This window comes from Periophthalmus magnuspinnatus, chromosome 19 (genome assembly GCF_009829125.3).
Source record: "Periophthalmus magnuspinnatus isolate fPerMag1 chromosome 19, fPerMag1.2.pri, whole genome shotgun sequence".
In the NCBI taxonomy this organism is placed as follows: Eukaryota; Metazoa; Chordata; class Actinopteri; order Gobiiformes; family Gobiidae; genus Periophthalmus; species Periophthalmus magnuspinnatus.
In genome coordinates, this window is record NC_047144.1 from 26,375,491 (window position 1) to 26,391,953 (window position 16,463).

At 39.7% G+C, this 16,463-nt stretch overlaps 1 protein-coding gene across 3 annotated transcripts in view; it reads left to right on the top strand.

The window, feature by feature from the left end:
• The window catches only part of LOC117386944 (myosin-16), a 70,695-nt gene that overhangs the window by 42,361 nt on the left and 11,871 nt on the right, over positions 1-16,463 (top strand). For all 3 annotated transcript variants that reach the window (XM_055229788.1, XM_055229789.1, XM_055229787.1), the window contains exons 7-11: positions 2,726-2,812; positions 3,641-3,886; positions 14,969-15,086; positions 15,297-15,424; positions 16,113-16,309. In XM_055229788.1, coding sequence (XP_055085763.1) covers positions 2,726-2,812; positions 3,641-3,886; positions 14,969-15,086; positions 15,297-15,424; positions 16,113-16,309 — 776 coding nt within the window. The remainder of the gene's footprint in view (positions 1-2,725; positions 2,813-3,640; positions 3,887-14,968; positions 15,087-15,296; positions 15,425-16,112; positions 16,310-16,463) is intronic.

Consider the following 16,463-nt stretch of genomic DNA (forward strand, 5'->3'; position numbering starts at 1 on the left):
TGGACCAGCTCTATACTCTCCATCGGGTCCTCGAGGGCTCATGGGAGTATGCCCAACCAGTCCACATGTGTTTTGTGGATCTGGAGAAGGCATTCGACCGTGTCCCTCGTGGTGTCCTTTGGGGGGTGCTCTGGGAGTATGGGGTCCGGGGCTCTTTGCTAAGGGCTGTCCGGTCCCTGTATGACCGGAGCAGGAGCTGTGTTCGCATTGCCGGCAGTAAGTCAGACCTGTTCCCAGTGCATGTTGGACTCCGCCAGGGCTGCCCTTTGTCACCGGTTCTGTTCATTATATTTATGGACAGAATTTCTAGGCGCAGCCAGGGGCCGGAGGGGGCCTGGTTTGGGAACCACAGGATTTCATCTCTGCTGTTTGCAGATGATGTTGTCCTGATGGCTTCTTCAAGCCAGGACCTGCAGCAGGCACTGGGGCGGTTTGCAGCCGAGTGTGAAGCGGCTGGGATGAGAATCAGCTCCTCCAAATCCGAGGCCATGGTTCTCGACCGGAAAAAGGTGGTTTGCTCTCTCCGGGTGGGTGGTGAGTCTCTGCCCCAAGTGGAGGAGTTCAAGTATCTCGGGGTCTTGTTCACGAGTGAGGGAAGGATGGAGCGTGAGATTGACAGGCGGATCGGTGCAGCGTCTGCAGTGATGCGGTCGCTGTATCGGTCCGTTGTGGTAAAGAAGGAGCTGAGCCGGAAGGCGAAGCTCTCGATTTACCGGTCAATCTACGTTCCTACCCTCACCTATGGTCATGAGCTTTGGGTAATGACCGAAAGGACAAGATCGCGGATACAAGCGGCTGAAATGGGCTTCCTCCGCAGAGTGGCCGGGCGCACCCTTAGGGATAGGGTGAGGAGCTCGGTCACACGGGAGGAGCTCGGAGTAGAGCCGCTGCTCCTACACGTTGAGAGGAACCAGCTGAGGTGGCTCGGGCATCTGCTCAGGATGCCTCCTGGACGCCTCCCTAGGGAGGTGTTCTGGGCATGTCCCACCGGGAGGAGGCCCCGGGGAAGACCCAGGACACGCTGGAGGGACTATGTCTCTCGGCTGGCCTGGGAACGCCTTGGGGTCCCACCGGAGGAGCTGGAGGACGTGTCCGGGGTGAGGGAAGTCTGGGAGTCCCTGCTTAGACTGCTGCCCCCGCGACCCGGCCCCGGATAAGCGGAAGAAAATGGATGGATGGATGGAATAATAATAATAATTCTTCACACATCCAATTTTACACTTAAAAAATGCATGCTTGAAAAACCTAAACTTTTTCTGTAAGCAGGCACACCTCTCCACAGATGTGACCTGCAACCTAATACGGACATTTTAAGACCAAAATGAGGAGCAGTTGCAGCAGTTACACAGAGAGGCGACACAGTTTTTCCAATGTAAAGTGAATTTGGAGCCAGAGTCGGTGTAGCCGAAAACACGCCCATGCTCACTTCCTGTTTGGAACATGGCGGGTAGAAGGTTAGATATGTCCATTTATATAAACAGTCTATGGTCTCCGGTCGACCAGTGGGTGGCGCTAACAAGAACCTCTCCTGATGGACTCTCATGAGTTTAACAAATATTGTGAGAATTCATCTTGCTGTGCAGGGTTATGTAAATTGCAAGTTGGCTTAAAATTTGTATATGTTTATTCAAAGAATAATTAATATTAATATTAATATTTAATTTCATTTACTGGTTTATTAGGACAGTGTACAATTACATCAAGTACAGTGGCAGATATGTTTGCACCAGATTGTAGCTCATAGCTAATTTCCATCTGTAGTTCTAGGAAGGGGAGACAACACACACACAAAACAACTTTACAATATACAAATATACAATAAAATGAATATTTATAAGTTAAAAGTGCAATGTGTAATGTAATGTAATGTAGTGTAATATAATGTAATGTAGTGTAATGTAATGTAATGTAATGTACATCTGATGGCTAAATACCCGTCAAAGTTAAAAGTGCAATATGCAATGTGCAATGTAATGTTGTAACAGTATTGGTCTGGTAATCTGGGGGCCATCAGGTGATACCCACAAGGGTAACATCTGTTGGCAAAATACCCGTATGGTATTGTTAGTGTGAGCATGTTTGGTGCTCTAGAATCCAATTTTTGATGGCCCGTGAAAAGCTATAAAAATCAGTCATGTTCTTTAGATTGTCTGGAAGCCCATTCCATTCCTTGATGGCTTTACAGGAAAAGGCTGATTGAGAGAAGGCAGACTTTCTTTTAGGAACATTGCAGTCGCCTCTAGACACAGACCATAACACTCTACTTGTAAGCTGTGAGCGAGGCTGGATTTAGGTCTTAAGAGGAGGTGGGGCAGCGTCATGTAAAACTGTATGGACCAGACAGATATCAGAGTACCCGATCAAGTTGTCGAAACTTAGTATTTTATATTTTTCCAAAACATGGCAATGATGGTAATGCCTTGGCTTTTTATTGAGAATTTTCAGGGCCTGATTATGTAAAGATCTAAGAGATTTTAGAGCTGTTAGGTTAGCCTGAGACCATGATGATATGCAATACAAAATACGAGATGTGATCATGGCATCAAAGTAAGACTTCGCAGCTTCTAGTGATAACATGTTCCTAATGTCGAAAGTTTGCAATCTTAAACTTGTCAATTAATTTTAATTCTTATTAATTTGTGATCTTGATTGAGGTTACTTTTTGGATATTGCGAGCAGTTGATTTAATAGAAGAGTAGACCTAATTATTTTGTCTGTTTTGCAGGTGGAGAAGCAAAGGGCTGAGCTGAGCAGAGAGCTGGAGGAGCTGACTGACAGATTGGAGGAGGCTGGAGGAGTCACTGTCTCACAAGTATCACTCACTATATCATTCATGCTATTAGTACTAAAACTGTACAAAAAGCTTTATGTTGACAATTTGAAATGATTTGAACATTTGTGGTTCATGCAGTCCTCCTTCAGATATGGTTTAGTTTGTCTTATTTTTGTGTCCATCCTTTGAAAATACCAGATTTTGTGCTTTATTTAATGTTTTTGTCATTGCAATTAAATCAACTTCAAACTGATCTTTTTGATTCTCTACTATCATCACAGTGGATAGATTAGGTTTCAAATCTAGCTCTGACAATATTATGCTCCCTGTTCTGAGACTGCTCTCTTTGGTTCACCCTTCAATGCACCGCTTGTTATTTATTTCAACCTGTTTTAGAAACTAAACATTACTAGTTTAGTTACTAATATTACTAGTATGTTTTAAAATCTGTTTATCCAAATGTAAAAAATAAGCATAGTGGAACTGTGAGTGCCCTCTGCTGGTAGAAAAGTGTAGTTTATTTTATATATTCTAAAAGGCCAAAAGTCAGAAGAGCTCAATACTAGGGCTTCAGCTAGTGGCAGCACGTGGTTATGAAGGATTTGTCTTAATGTCGATCAATTATTTACACACCCACCCACAGAGCACAGACTGATGGTGAACCTAGACCTGACCAACTTACAGGAGGCTGGTACCTATTTGCTTAGTTAAATCTAGGTGGTGACTTTTTTTGGCCAGTGTACTAACTGAGTAAATAAAGTACTACCCATGTCTGAAGCTAATGAGGAAATATGGTTATCACTTGATTTAAAGCATTTTTGTGGCCACACCTGCACCAACAACGGCTGATCAACTTGTTTGTGACAGATGGAGGTGAACAAGAAGTGGGAGGCGGAGCTAGTGCGTGCGAGGCGGGACTTGGAAGAGTGCACGGTCCAGTCGGAGGCGATGCTGGTGGCGGTGAGAAAGCGCCACAGTGAGACGCTGTCTGAACTAACCGAGCAGTGTGCGGCCCTCCAGAGGACCAGGGCCCGGCTGGAAAAGGACAAGCTGAGCCTGAGGGATGAGCTAGAGGAGCTGGGAGTGTCTCTGGACACGTTGCACAAGGCCAAGGTACAATAAAGCATACAGTACATACAATAAAACAGAAAGAGCCCAGATAACACTGTTTTCTGATCTACAATACCAGTAACAAGTTTGGACAAGCTTTTCTTCTTTATTTCCATGATTATTTACACTGTATATTCTCACTGAAGGCATCAAAACTATGAAATACAAAAAAAATAATAAAGTAAAATAATAATAATAATTAAAACTGCAAGCAGTGATAAAGGCCCTCGCCACCCCTTGCGACCGCGGGGTACACGCCACCGCGGAGATCCTGCCTTTCGTTTCCGCTTACATCGCCCCTCCCCCCAAAATCAGCGACTGAGTAATACTACTACATTCATTCCAATGAGAGCATTTATGACATTGTCACGCCTGAACGGTTGGAAATAAAGGTATGTCTTCATTGGCTTTTTTATTCAGTATTATGAGAGGAATATGTGTACCAAATTTCAATGATCTATGACACAGTAAATATTTTTCATCCCAGTTAACCAAAACCCATGTATTTCAATGAGAAATGTCAGACAATGCCATGGCAACACCTTTGAAATTAGAGGTATGTTCTTATTGACTTTTTTGTTCAGGTTGCGAAGCCAAATGTCCATGCCCAATTTCAAATGTTTACGTCAAATTAATTTTTTTGGTCCAATTCAAAAGTTCAAGGGGGCGCTGTGGAGTACAAAAAATTCTGACATATGTAAATTGTATATCATTTCATGTAGATCAAGATTTTAAACAAAATGTATATGCCGGGAAATAGGACACTGCATGTGTGAGTTATGCGCACTTTAACACTTCAAAATATTGCTTGTTTTTTGCAGGCTGGCCACACCCACATTTTATGATGTAGAAAAACCCAAGACAGTTCCCTATAATCCCACATGGGTCTAGTTCATTTTGACCAATTTGCAATTTTTTTGAATGAAAATCTGAGGCGCAAAAAATCCAAATGTGAGAGGTAAAATTTTGAAAAAATGGGGTTCCGCCCACAATGGCCGACTTCCTGTAGGGTTTAGGGTGGGGTCATAATATAATTTTTTACTTGTCTTGACATCTTCTATGTTTGTACCAAATTTCATTTGTCTACGATGAAAAAGGTCTCTCATTGACGTAATGCATTTCAAATCTTGAGGTGGCGCTATTGAGTCATTTTCATATGTTGATTTTTTTTAACATCAAAATAAAATTTTTTTCGCCAACCTTGAATTTTGGGTCCAAAAAAATTGACTTTTCCTTAACGTTCAGGGGGTCAAAAGTGGATTCAAAGTCGCGACCAAAATAAGAATAATAATAATAATGGAAACGCATTTTCCACCTATTATTTTTCTCCTAAACCATAACAGCTACAGCCATGTGACTTTCTCACATTGTGCCCCATCACAAATAAGGCCCCTGTGAATTTTTTCACACGTCCACGACAAATCGCTTGTCTTCTACGAATTTTTGAAAATGAAATTTGAAGAGGGCGCTAGAGAGCCATTTTGTGAGAGAGTGCCTTGATTTGCATACCATTGCGTTCAGCTCACAAATGTGCATAAACGCTGTATTAGCATTTTCCCAACAAAAAATGTGTGAAAAATAAATATTTTATTGAAATATTGCAAAAATTGCGATTTTGTTGAAAATTCACCCTGACCACACCCAAAGTCATAATCAAAATGTAATTGTTAATCTTTAATCACACATGTGTTTAGAGGGATTTGGCCAAATTTGAAGTGTTTCTGATGAAAACTGTGCGAGAAAATGTCCTGAATGCGAGGGTGTGCACTTTTGTCGTTCCCGGGTTTGATCCAATATGGCCGACTTCCTGTACATTTTAGGGCGGGGCCATAATATCATTTTTGTCATGTCCCGACATGTACTATTTTTTGATGTGAGTTTCGGATTTTTACGTCGACTTTTTTCCGAGTCGGGCTCCCATTGGCCCCATGAAAATCAAAGTTTGAGGAGGCGCTACCGAGTCGTCTTTCGTTATTTTTTCTCGGGGTCTTTTGTGACAATTAGAGCTCGTCAAGTTCTAAATTTTGACACCACTCACTGCCATGTCGGGGCGTGTTTACTACTTGATTTTTGCCATTTTCCGGGTTTCGGACGCGGTTTTAATGAGTCCCTCGCCGGGACGGAGTTCCAGGCTCGGGCCTAATAATGGAAACGCATTTTCCACCCATTATTTTTCTCCTAAACCATAACAGCTACAGTCATGTGACTTTCTCACATTGTGCCCCATCACAAATAAGGCCCCTGTGAATTTTTCCACTAGTCCACAACAAAGCGATTGTCTTCGACGAATTTTTGAATATAAAATTTGAAGAGGGCGCTAGAGAGCCATTTTGTTAGAGAGTGTCTTGATTTGGATATCATTGCGTTCAGCTCACAAATGTGCATAAACGCTGTATTAGCGTTTTCCCAACAAAAAATGTGTGAAAGAGAAATATTTTTTTGAAATATTCATAAATTTGCAATTTTGTTGAAAATTCACCCTGACCACACCCAAAGTCATAATCAAAGTAAAATTGATAATCTTTAATCACACATGGGTTTAGTGGGATTTGGCCAAATTTGAAGTGTTTGTGATGAAAACTGTGTGAGAAAATATCCTGAATGTGAGGGTGCGCACCTTTGTCGTTCCCGGGTTTGATCCAATATGGCCGACTTCCTGTACATTTTAGGGCGGGGCCATAATATCATTTTTGTCATGTCCCAATATGTTCTATTTTTTGATGTGAGTTTCAGATTTTTAAGTTGACTTTTTTCCGAGTCGGGCTCCCATTGGCCCCATAAAATCAAAGTTTGAGGGGGCGCTGTGGAGAAATATAAAGTCTGACCTGTGTAAATTGTATATCTATGTGTTCAGATCAACATTTTGAATAAAAAAGTATATTCATGCCGGGACGTAGGACACTAACTGTGTGAGTTACATGCAATGAAAAACTTTTAAAAATGGCTTTTTTCTTTGCAGGCTGGCCACACCCACATTTTATTACTTAGAAAATTCCAAAAGAGTTGCTTATAATCCCACATGGGTCTAGTTCATTTTGACCAATTTGCAAGTTTGTTGAATGAAAATCCAAGGCGCAAAAAATCCAAATGTGAGAGGTAAAATTTTGAAAAAATGAGGTTCCGCCCACAATGGCCGACTTCCTGTAGGGTTTAGGGTGGGGTCATAATATAATTTTTTACTTGTCTTGACATGTTCTATGTTTGTACCAAATTTCATTTGTCTACGATGAAAAAGGTCTCTCATTGCCGCAATGTATTTCAAATTTTGAGGTGGCGCTATTGAGTCATTTTGATACATTAATTTTTTTGAACATCAAAATAATAAATTTTTCACCAACCTTGAATTTTGGGTCCAATAAAATTGACTTTTCGTTGACGTTCAGGGGGTCAAAAGTGGATTCAAAGTCGCGACCAAAATAATAATAAGAAGAAGAAGAATGGAAACGCATTTTCCACCCATTATTTTTCTCCTAAACCATAACAGCTACAGCCATGTGACTTTCTCACATTGTGCCCCATCACAAATAAGGCCCATGTGAATTTTTTCTGAAGTCTACGACAAATCGATTGTCTTCTACGAATTTTTGAAAATGAAATTTGAAGAGGGCACTAGAGAGCCATTTTGTGAGAGAGTGCCTTGATTTGCATATGATTGCGTTCAGCTCACAAATGTGCATAAACGCTGTATTAGCATTTTCCCAACAAAAAATGTGTGAAAGAGAAATATATATTTTTTTAAATATTCCAAAATTTGCGATTTTGTTGAAAATTCACCCTGACCACACCCAAAGTCATAATCAAAATGTAATTGATAATCTTGAATCACACATGGGTTTAGAGGGATTTGGCCAAATTTGAAGTGTTTGTGATTAAAACTGTGCGAGAAAATGTCCTGAATGCGAGTGTGTACACAATTAGAGCTCGTCGAGTTCTAATTTTTGACACCACTCACTGGCATGTCGGGGCGTGTTTACTACTTGATTTTTGCCATTTTCCATGCTCCGGACGCGGTTTTAATGAGTCCCTCGCCGGGACGGAGTCCCAGGCTCGGGCCGAATAATAATAATAGCAATAATAATAATAATAATAATAATAATAATTATAATTATTATTATTATTATTATTATTATTATTATTATTATTGGACAAGTGAGTGGTGTCAAAAATTAGAACTCGACGAGCTTTAATTGTCACAAAAGACCCCGAGAAAAAATAATGAAAGACGACTCGGTAGAGCCACCTCAAACTTTGATTTTCATGGGGCCAATGGGAGCCCGACTCGGAAAAAAGTCAACGTAAAAATCTGACACTAACATGAAAAAATAGTACATGTCGGGACATGACAAAAATGATATTATGGCCCCGCCCTAAATTGCACAGGAAGTTGGCCATATTGGATCAAACCGGGAATGACAAAAGTGCATACCCTCACATTCAGGACATTTCCTCGCACAGTTTTAATCACAAACACCTCAAATTTGGCCAAATCCCTCTAAACCCATGTGTGATTAAAGATTATCAATTACATTTTGATTATGACTTTGGGTGTGGTCAGGGGGAATTTTCAACAAAATCGCAAATTTTGGAATATTAAAAAAAAAAAAATCTGCTGAATGCAATGATATGCAAATCAAGGCACTCTCTCACAAAATGGCTCTCTAGCGCCCTCTTCAAATTTCATTTTCAAAAATTCATAGAAGACAATCGATTTGTCGTGGACTAGTGAAAAAATTCCCAGGGGCCTTATTTGTGATGGAGCACAATGTGAGAAAGTCACATGATTGTAGCTGTTATGGTTTAGGAGAAAAAAAATGGGTGGAAAATGCGTTTCCATTATTAGGCCCGAGCCTGGGACTCCGTCCCGGCGAGGGACTCATTAAAACCGCGTCCGAAACCCGGAAAATGGCAAAAATCAAGTAGTAAACACGCCCCGACATGGCAGTGAGTGGTGTCAAAAATTAGAACTCGACGAGCTCTAATTGTCACAAAAGGCCCCGAGAAAAAATAACGAAAGACGACTCGGTAGCGCCACCTCAAACTTTGATTTTCATGGGGCCAATGGGAGCCCGACTCAGACAAAAGTCAACATAACAATCTGAAACTCACATTAAAAAATAGTACATGTCGGGACATGACAAAAATGATATTATGGCCCCGCCCTAAAATGTACAGGAAGTCGGCCATATTGGATCAAACCCGGGAACGACAAAAGTGCACACCCTCGCATTCAGGACATTTTCTCGCACAGTTTTCATCACAAACACTTCAAATTTGGCCAAATCCCACTAAACCCATGTGTGATTAAAGATTAACAATTACATTTTGATTATGACTTTGGGTGTGGTCAGGGTGAATTTTCAACAAAATCGCAATTTTTGCAATATTTCAATAAAATATCTTTCACACATTTTTTGTTGGGAAAACGCTAATACAGCGTTTATGTACATTTGTGAGCTGAACGCAATGATATGCAAATCAAGGCACTCTCTCACAAAATGGCTCTCTAGCGCCCTCTTCAAATTTAATTTTCAAATATTCGTAGAAGACAAACGCTTTGATGTGGACGTGTGAAAAAAATCACAGGGGCCTTATTTGTGATGGGGCACAATGTGAGAAAGTCACATGACTGTAGCTTTTACAGTTTAGGAGAAAAATAATGGGTGGAAAATGCGTTTCCATTCTTCTTCTTCTTCTTTTTCTTCTTCTTATTTTGGTCGCGACTTTGAATCCACTTTTGACCCCCTGAACGTTAACGAAAAGTCAATTTTATTGGACCCAAAATTCAAGATTGGTGAAAAATTAATTATTTTGATGTTCAAAAAAATGTATGTATCAAAATGACTCAATAGCGCCACCTCAAAATTTGAAATACATTGCGGCAATGAGAGACCTTTTTCATCGTAGACAAATGAAATTTGGTACAAACATAGAACATGTCAAGACAAGTAAAAAATTATATTATGACCCCACCCTAAACCCTACAGGAAGTCGGCCATTGTGGGCGGAACCTCATTTTTTCAAAATTTTACCTCTCACATTTGGATTTTTTGCGCCTTGGATTTTCATTAAACAGACTTGCAAATTTGTCAAAATGAACTAGACCCATGTGGGATTATAAGCAACTCTTTTGGAATTTTCTAAGTAATAAAATGTGGGTGTGGCCAGCCTGCAAAGAAAAAAGCCATTTTTTAAAGTTTTTAATTGCATGTAACTCACACAGTTAGTGTCCTACGTCCCGGCATGAATATACTTTTTTATTCAAAATGTTGATCTGAACACATAGATATACAATTTACACAGGTCAGATTTTATATTGCTCCACAGCGTCCCCTCAAACTTTGATTTTATGGGGCCAATGGGAGCCCGACTCGGAAAATAGTCAACTTAAAAATCTGAAACTCACATCAAAAAATAGAACATATTGGGACATGATAAAAATTATATTATGGCCCCGCCCTAAAATGTACAGGAAGTCGGCCATATTGGATCAAACCCGGGAACGACAAAAGTACGCACCCTCACATTCAGGATATTTTCTCGCACAGTTTTCATCACAAACACTTCGAATTTGGCCAAATCCCACTAAACCCATGTGTGATTAAAGATTATCAATTTTACTTTGATTATGACTTTGGGTGTGGTCAGGGTGAATTTTCAACAAAATCGCAAATTTATGAATATTTCAAAAAAATATTTCTCTTTCACACATTTTTTGTTGGGAAAACGCTAATACAGCGTTTATGCACATTTGTGAGCTGAAGGCAATGATATGCAAATCAAGACACTCTCTGACAAAATGGCTCTCTAGCGCCCTCTTCAAATTTTATATTCAAAAATTCGTCGAAGACAATCGCTTTGTTGTGGACTTGTGGAAAAATTCACAGGGGCCTTATTTGTGATGGGGCACAATGTGAGAAAGTCACATGACTGTAGCTGTTATGGTTTAGGAGAAAAATAATGGGTGGAAAATGCGTTTCCATTATTAGGCCCGAGCCTGGGACTCCGTCCCGGCGAGGGACTCATTAAAACCGCGTCCGAAACCCGGAAAATGGCAAAAATCAAGTAGTAAACACGCCCCGACATGGCAGTGAGTGGTGTCACAAATTAGAACTCGACGAGCTCTAATTGTCACAAAAGACCCTGACAAAAAACAACGAAAGATGACTCGGTAGCGCCACCTCAAACTTTGATTTTCATGGGGCCAATGGGAGCCCGACTCGGAAAAAAGTCGACGTAAAAATCCAAAACTCACATAAAAAAATAGTACATGTCGGGACATGACAAAAATGATATTATGGCCCCGCCCTAAAATGTACAGGAAGTCGGCCATATTGGATCAAACCCGGGAACGACAAAAGTGCACACCCTCACATTCAGGACATTTTCTCGCCCAGTTTTCATCACAAACACTTCAAATTTGGCCAAATCCCTCTAAACCCATGTGTGATTAAAGATTATCAATTACATTTTGATTATGACTTTGGGTGTGGTCAGGGTGAATTTTCAACAAAATCGCAATTTCTGCAATATTTCAATAAAATATTTCTCTTTCACACATTTTTTGTTGTGAGAATGCTAATACAGGGTTTATGCACATTTGTGAGCTGAACGCAATGGTATGCAAATCAAGGCACTCTCTCACAAAATGGCTCTCTAGCGCCCTCTTCAAATTTAATTTTCAAAAATTCGTAGAAGACAAGCAATTTGTCGTGGACGTGTGAAAAAAATTCACAGGGGCCTTATTTGTGATGGGGCACAATGTGAGAAAGTCACATGACTGTAGCTGTTATGGTTTAGGAGAAAAATAATGGGTGGAAAATGCGTTTCCATTATTCTTCTTCTTCTTCTTATTTTGGTCGCGACTTTGAATCCACTTTTGATCCCCTGAACGTCAACGAAAAGTCAATTTTATTGGACCCAAAATTCAAGGTTAGTGAAAAATTTATTATTTTGATGTTCAAAAAAATTAATGTATGAAAATGACTCAATAGCGCCACCTCAAAATTTGAAATACATTGCGGCAATGAGAGACCTTTTTCATCGTAGACAAATGAAATTTGGTACAAACATAGAACATGTCAAGACAAGTAAAAAAATATATTATGACCCCACCCTAAACCCTACAGGAAGTCGGCCATTGTGGGCGGAACCTCATTTTTTCAAAATTTTACCTCACACATTTGAATTTTTTGCACATTTGATTTTCATTCAAGAAACTTGCGAATTGGTCAAAATAAATTAGACTCATGTAGGATTATAGGCTACTCTCCTAAATTTTTTTAAGTTATAAAACGTGGGTGTGGCCAGCCTTCAAAGAAAAAAGAATTTTTTTGAAATACTAAATGATCCGTAACTTGAACATGCAGTGTCCTATTTTCCGGCATTAATATACATTTTGTTCAAACTCTTGATCTGAGTGAATAGATATGCAATTTACACATATCAAATATTACATTTCTCCACAGCGCCCCCTTGAAATTTTTAAATGGCACGTAAAAAAATTACTTTGTCACAAACATTTGAAATTTGGCATGGACATCCCAATTCCGATACTGAACAAAAAAGTCAAAGACACCATACCTCTGTTTTCAAAGGTGTTGCCATGGCAACGTCTGACATTTCTCATTGAAATACATGGGTTTTGGTCAAATAGGGTAAAAATTAATTACTTTGTCATAGACCATTGAAATTTGGTACACATATTCCTCTCATCATACTGAACAAAAAAGCCATAGAAGACATACCTCTATTTCCAACCATTCAGGCGTGACAATATCATAAATGGTCTCATTGGAATGAATGCAGTAGTATTACTCAGTCGCTGATTTTGGGGGGAAGAGCGATGTTAGCGGGAACGAAAGGCAGGATCTCCGCGGTGGCGTGTACCCCGCGGTCGCAAGGGGTGGCGAGGGCCTTTATCACTGCTTGCAGTTTTAATTATTATTATTATACTTACCAATTTGAAGTCATTTTTGACCCCCTGAACGTTAACGAAAAGTCAATTTTATTGGACCCAAAATTCAAGGTTGGTGAAAAATTTATTATTTTAATGTCCAAAAAATTTAATGTTTCAAAATGACTCAATAGCGCCACCTCAAAATTTGAAACACATTACGGCAATGAGAGACCTTTTCCATCGTAGGTACAAACATAGAACGTGTCAAGACAAGTAAAAAATTATACTATGACCCCACCCTAAACCCTACAAAAAGTCGGCCATTGTGGGCGGAACCCCATTTTTTCAAAATTTTTACTCTAACATTTGGATTTTTTATGCCGTGGATTTTCATTCAAGAAACTTGCAAATTGGTCACAATTTACCAAACCCATGTGGGATTATAGGAAATCTTTTGGAATTTTCAAAGTTATAAAATGTGGGGGTGGCCAGCCTGCAAAGAAAAAAAAAAAAAAGTTTTTTGAAGTTTTAAATGGCCCGTAGCTCAAACATGCAGTTTCCTATTTTCCGGCATTAATATACATTTTGTTCAAAATCTTCATCTGAGTGCATAGATATGCAATTTACACATATCAAATATTACATTGCTCCACAGCGCCCCCTTGAAATTTTTAAATGGCACGCAAAAAAATTACTTTGTCACAAACTTTTGAAATTTGGCATGGACATCCCTATTCCGACACTTAACAAAAAAGTCAATGACACCATACCTCTATTTTTAAAGGTGTTGCCATGGCAACGTCTGACATTTCTCATTGAAATACTTGGGTTTTGGTCAACAAGGATGAAAAATAATTACTGTGTCATAGACCATTGAAATTTGGTACACATATTCCTCTCATCATACTGAACAAAAAAGCCAAGGAAGACATACCTCTATTTCCAACCGTGCAGGCGTGACAATGTGATAAATGGTCTCATTGGAATGAATGGAATAGTATTACTCAGTCGCTGATTTTGGGGGGAGGGGCGATGTAAGCGGGAACGAAAGGCAGGATGTCCAGGGTGACATGTTCCCCGGCGGTCGCAAGGGGTGGCGAGGGCCTTTATCACTGCTTGCAGTTTTTATTATTATTATTATTATTATTATTATTATTATTATTATTATTATTATTATTATTATTATTCAAAGCTTGTTTTAGATTAAATAAATAAATAGGCAGTTTTTGCTTTGATAACTACTTTTAATTTTTTTTTTTTTTTTTTCTCTTTCCCACACAATTCCATACATGTTGCTTCCTATATTTGAGGTTTCTAAAATGTAAAAAGTAGTTAACATCAAGAAAAAATTTTAAATAAAAAAAAAGAGAAGACGAATCTAAACTTTTGACTGGTAGTGTATGTTGTATGTTGTTTCCTCATCACAAACAGACCTGGAGTTGTGTTTCGTTTCATTCACACATGTTTAACACACAAAGCCTGCATATTTAGACTGAGTTCTTCTCAAACTGAAAATGCTCTGTTCCACCTTCTGATGTCATCAGAACTGTGTGTTTTAAATACACCTTCACTAAAATCATCTGGACAATTTCAGTCTTGGAACTGCCAATCTCTACTAAGCTAAAGGTAAAAGGAGCTGTTCACATGAAAACTACCACTTAATGACATCACAAGCTGGAACAGAGGATTTTGAGCTTTGGAGATATAGACAGACTAATAATAAAATGTTACTCAAACATGTCTGAATGAAACAGAACACCGGGTATGTTTTTGACGAGGATGTTTAGAACAACATTCTAACATGGCTTGAAGCTTGAGTGAGTTTTGCCTCATATAGCCTTTAAACTGGAACTAAACACTAAATTCCTTTTTTTTTTTTTTTGCTATCTAATGGGCCTCAAGGTGTGGTAATAGCACTGTGGCAATTTGAGTTCAAGCTAGGTAAGTGAGTATGTGCTGCCTCTAATCATCGCTGTAATTTCAAGTGATATCACAAAAGACGGTCCTGATTACAGCCAGGTGTTTCTGGTTACAAACACAGCTTTTCAGAACAAGTTTGTAGAGGTATAAACTACAGACATAATAAGATAAGATAATGCCACTATTCATATTGCATTTTCTCTGTCCAGTTATGATCCGTCTGCATTTATATGATTAAAATGATTTATCTTAAATGCTTTTTATCTCAGATGTTGTCGGACTCTCAGCTGAAGAAGATGGAGGAGCAGCTAGCGGAGGCCAACAGAAGAGGAGAGGACCTGCAGAGGGCGCTGTCCGAGCTCACCTCAGCCAAGAACAGGCTCACAGGCACGGCTAATTAGGTCCCCCATAACCCACTCCCCCAAAACCCACTCCCCCATGACCCACTCCCCCATGACCCATTCTTCCATAACCCTCCACTCTCCCATAACTCACTCCCCCACACCTGCGCCATAACTGTGAACTGGACTCTTGATGGGAGGGCATCTGACACACATGTATTTATTTATTTATTTATTTTACTTTTTGCACATGCAGCTGATAATGCAGACATGAGCCGGAGGATGGAGGAGGCGAAGGGTCAAACCAATCAGATGAGCCGAAACAAAGGTTTGCTCCAATCACAGCTGGAGGAGCTCAAGAAGCAGCTGGACGAGGAAGTGAAGGTAAACCTCACAGCAGCTCTCCTTTTGTGATCTAACTCTGAAGAATTACATAAGGAAATAATAGACATGGCCATAGTCACGTAAATTTGAGGGACAAATATAGTTTGTAAGTAAAGAAACAGTATGTAGTCTTTTATAGTTTTAAAAACTACAATCACAACTGTACATTTGCCTTAACCTACAGCTTTTTTTCATTCTCTGTATATGGACAGACCGTGCCTCATATAAAAGCTCAGAATCTCCAGAGTTCACTCACTGAGCTGCAGAGGCTGCACTAGCACTGATTCATGATTGGATGCAGGTGCTGGGGTTTAGGTAGTGATGATTCAGATCAGAGAGAGTCCTGTAGTTGTAAGACAATTGCATTTCAGCATTGAAACTGGCAACCCAAATGAGAAACTCATGTGAGACTCTTTTGCTTTCTGATTGACTAATCGTCTTGAACCAAAATACCAAAATTATAACATAAACAACCTGTCCATCAAGCCCAAGAATAAATAACAACAACAAAAAAATAAAATAAAAATCACAATCTTCAGAAACCAGAAAAGAGTTTCGGCATCATGGTAAAGCTTATTCTTAATGCTTATTCTTATTTCATGATATCATGATAACTTATTCTTAAAAAATCTTGAAAAATCCCTTGTAAGTCATGTACACTCTGACCCTGTGCGGTGCTTGTGACCAGAACAAGGGTGTGCTGAGCAGTGCTCTGGCCCAGGCTCGGCAGCAGAGCGTGGGGCTGAGGGAGCAGCTGGAGGAGGAGCAGGAGAGCAGACAGGAGCTACAGAGGCTGGTGTCCAAACTCAACACAGAGGTCACACTGTGGAGGAGCAGGCAAGAGTCAGATGCCCTACAGCATGCTGACGAAATACAGGAGACCAGGTACTTCTCTGGACAGCGCCTTTTTTAACGAGATGCTGATTAAATGTGTAACAGCTGAAAATGCAATATTACTCACTTTGTAACAATATGTTTACAGAATTTTACTCATATTTTTAGTCATATTCTGGTCACTACAACTGCAACTTTGAGAGGG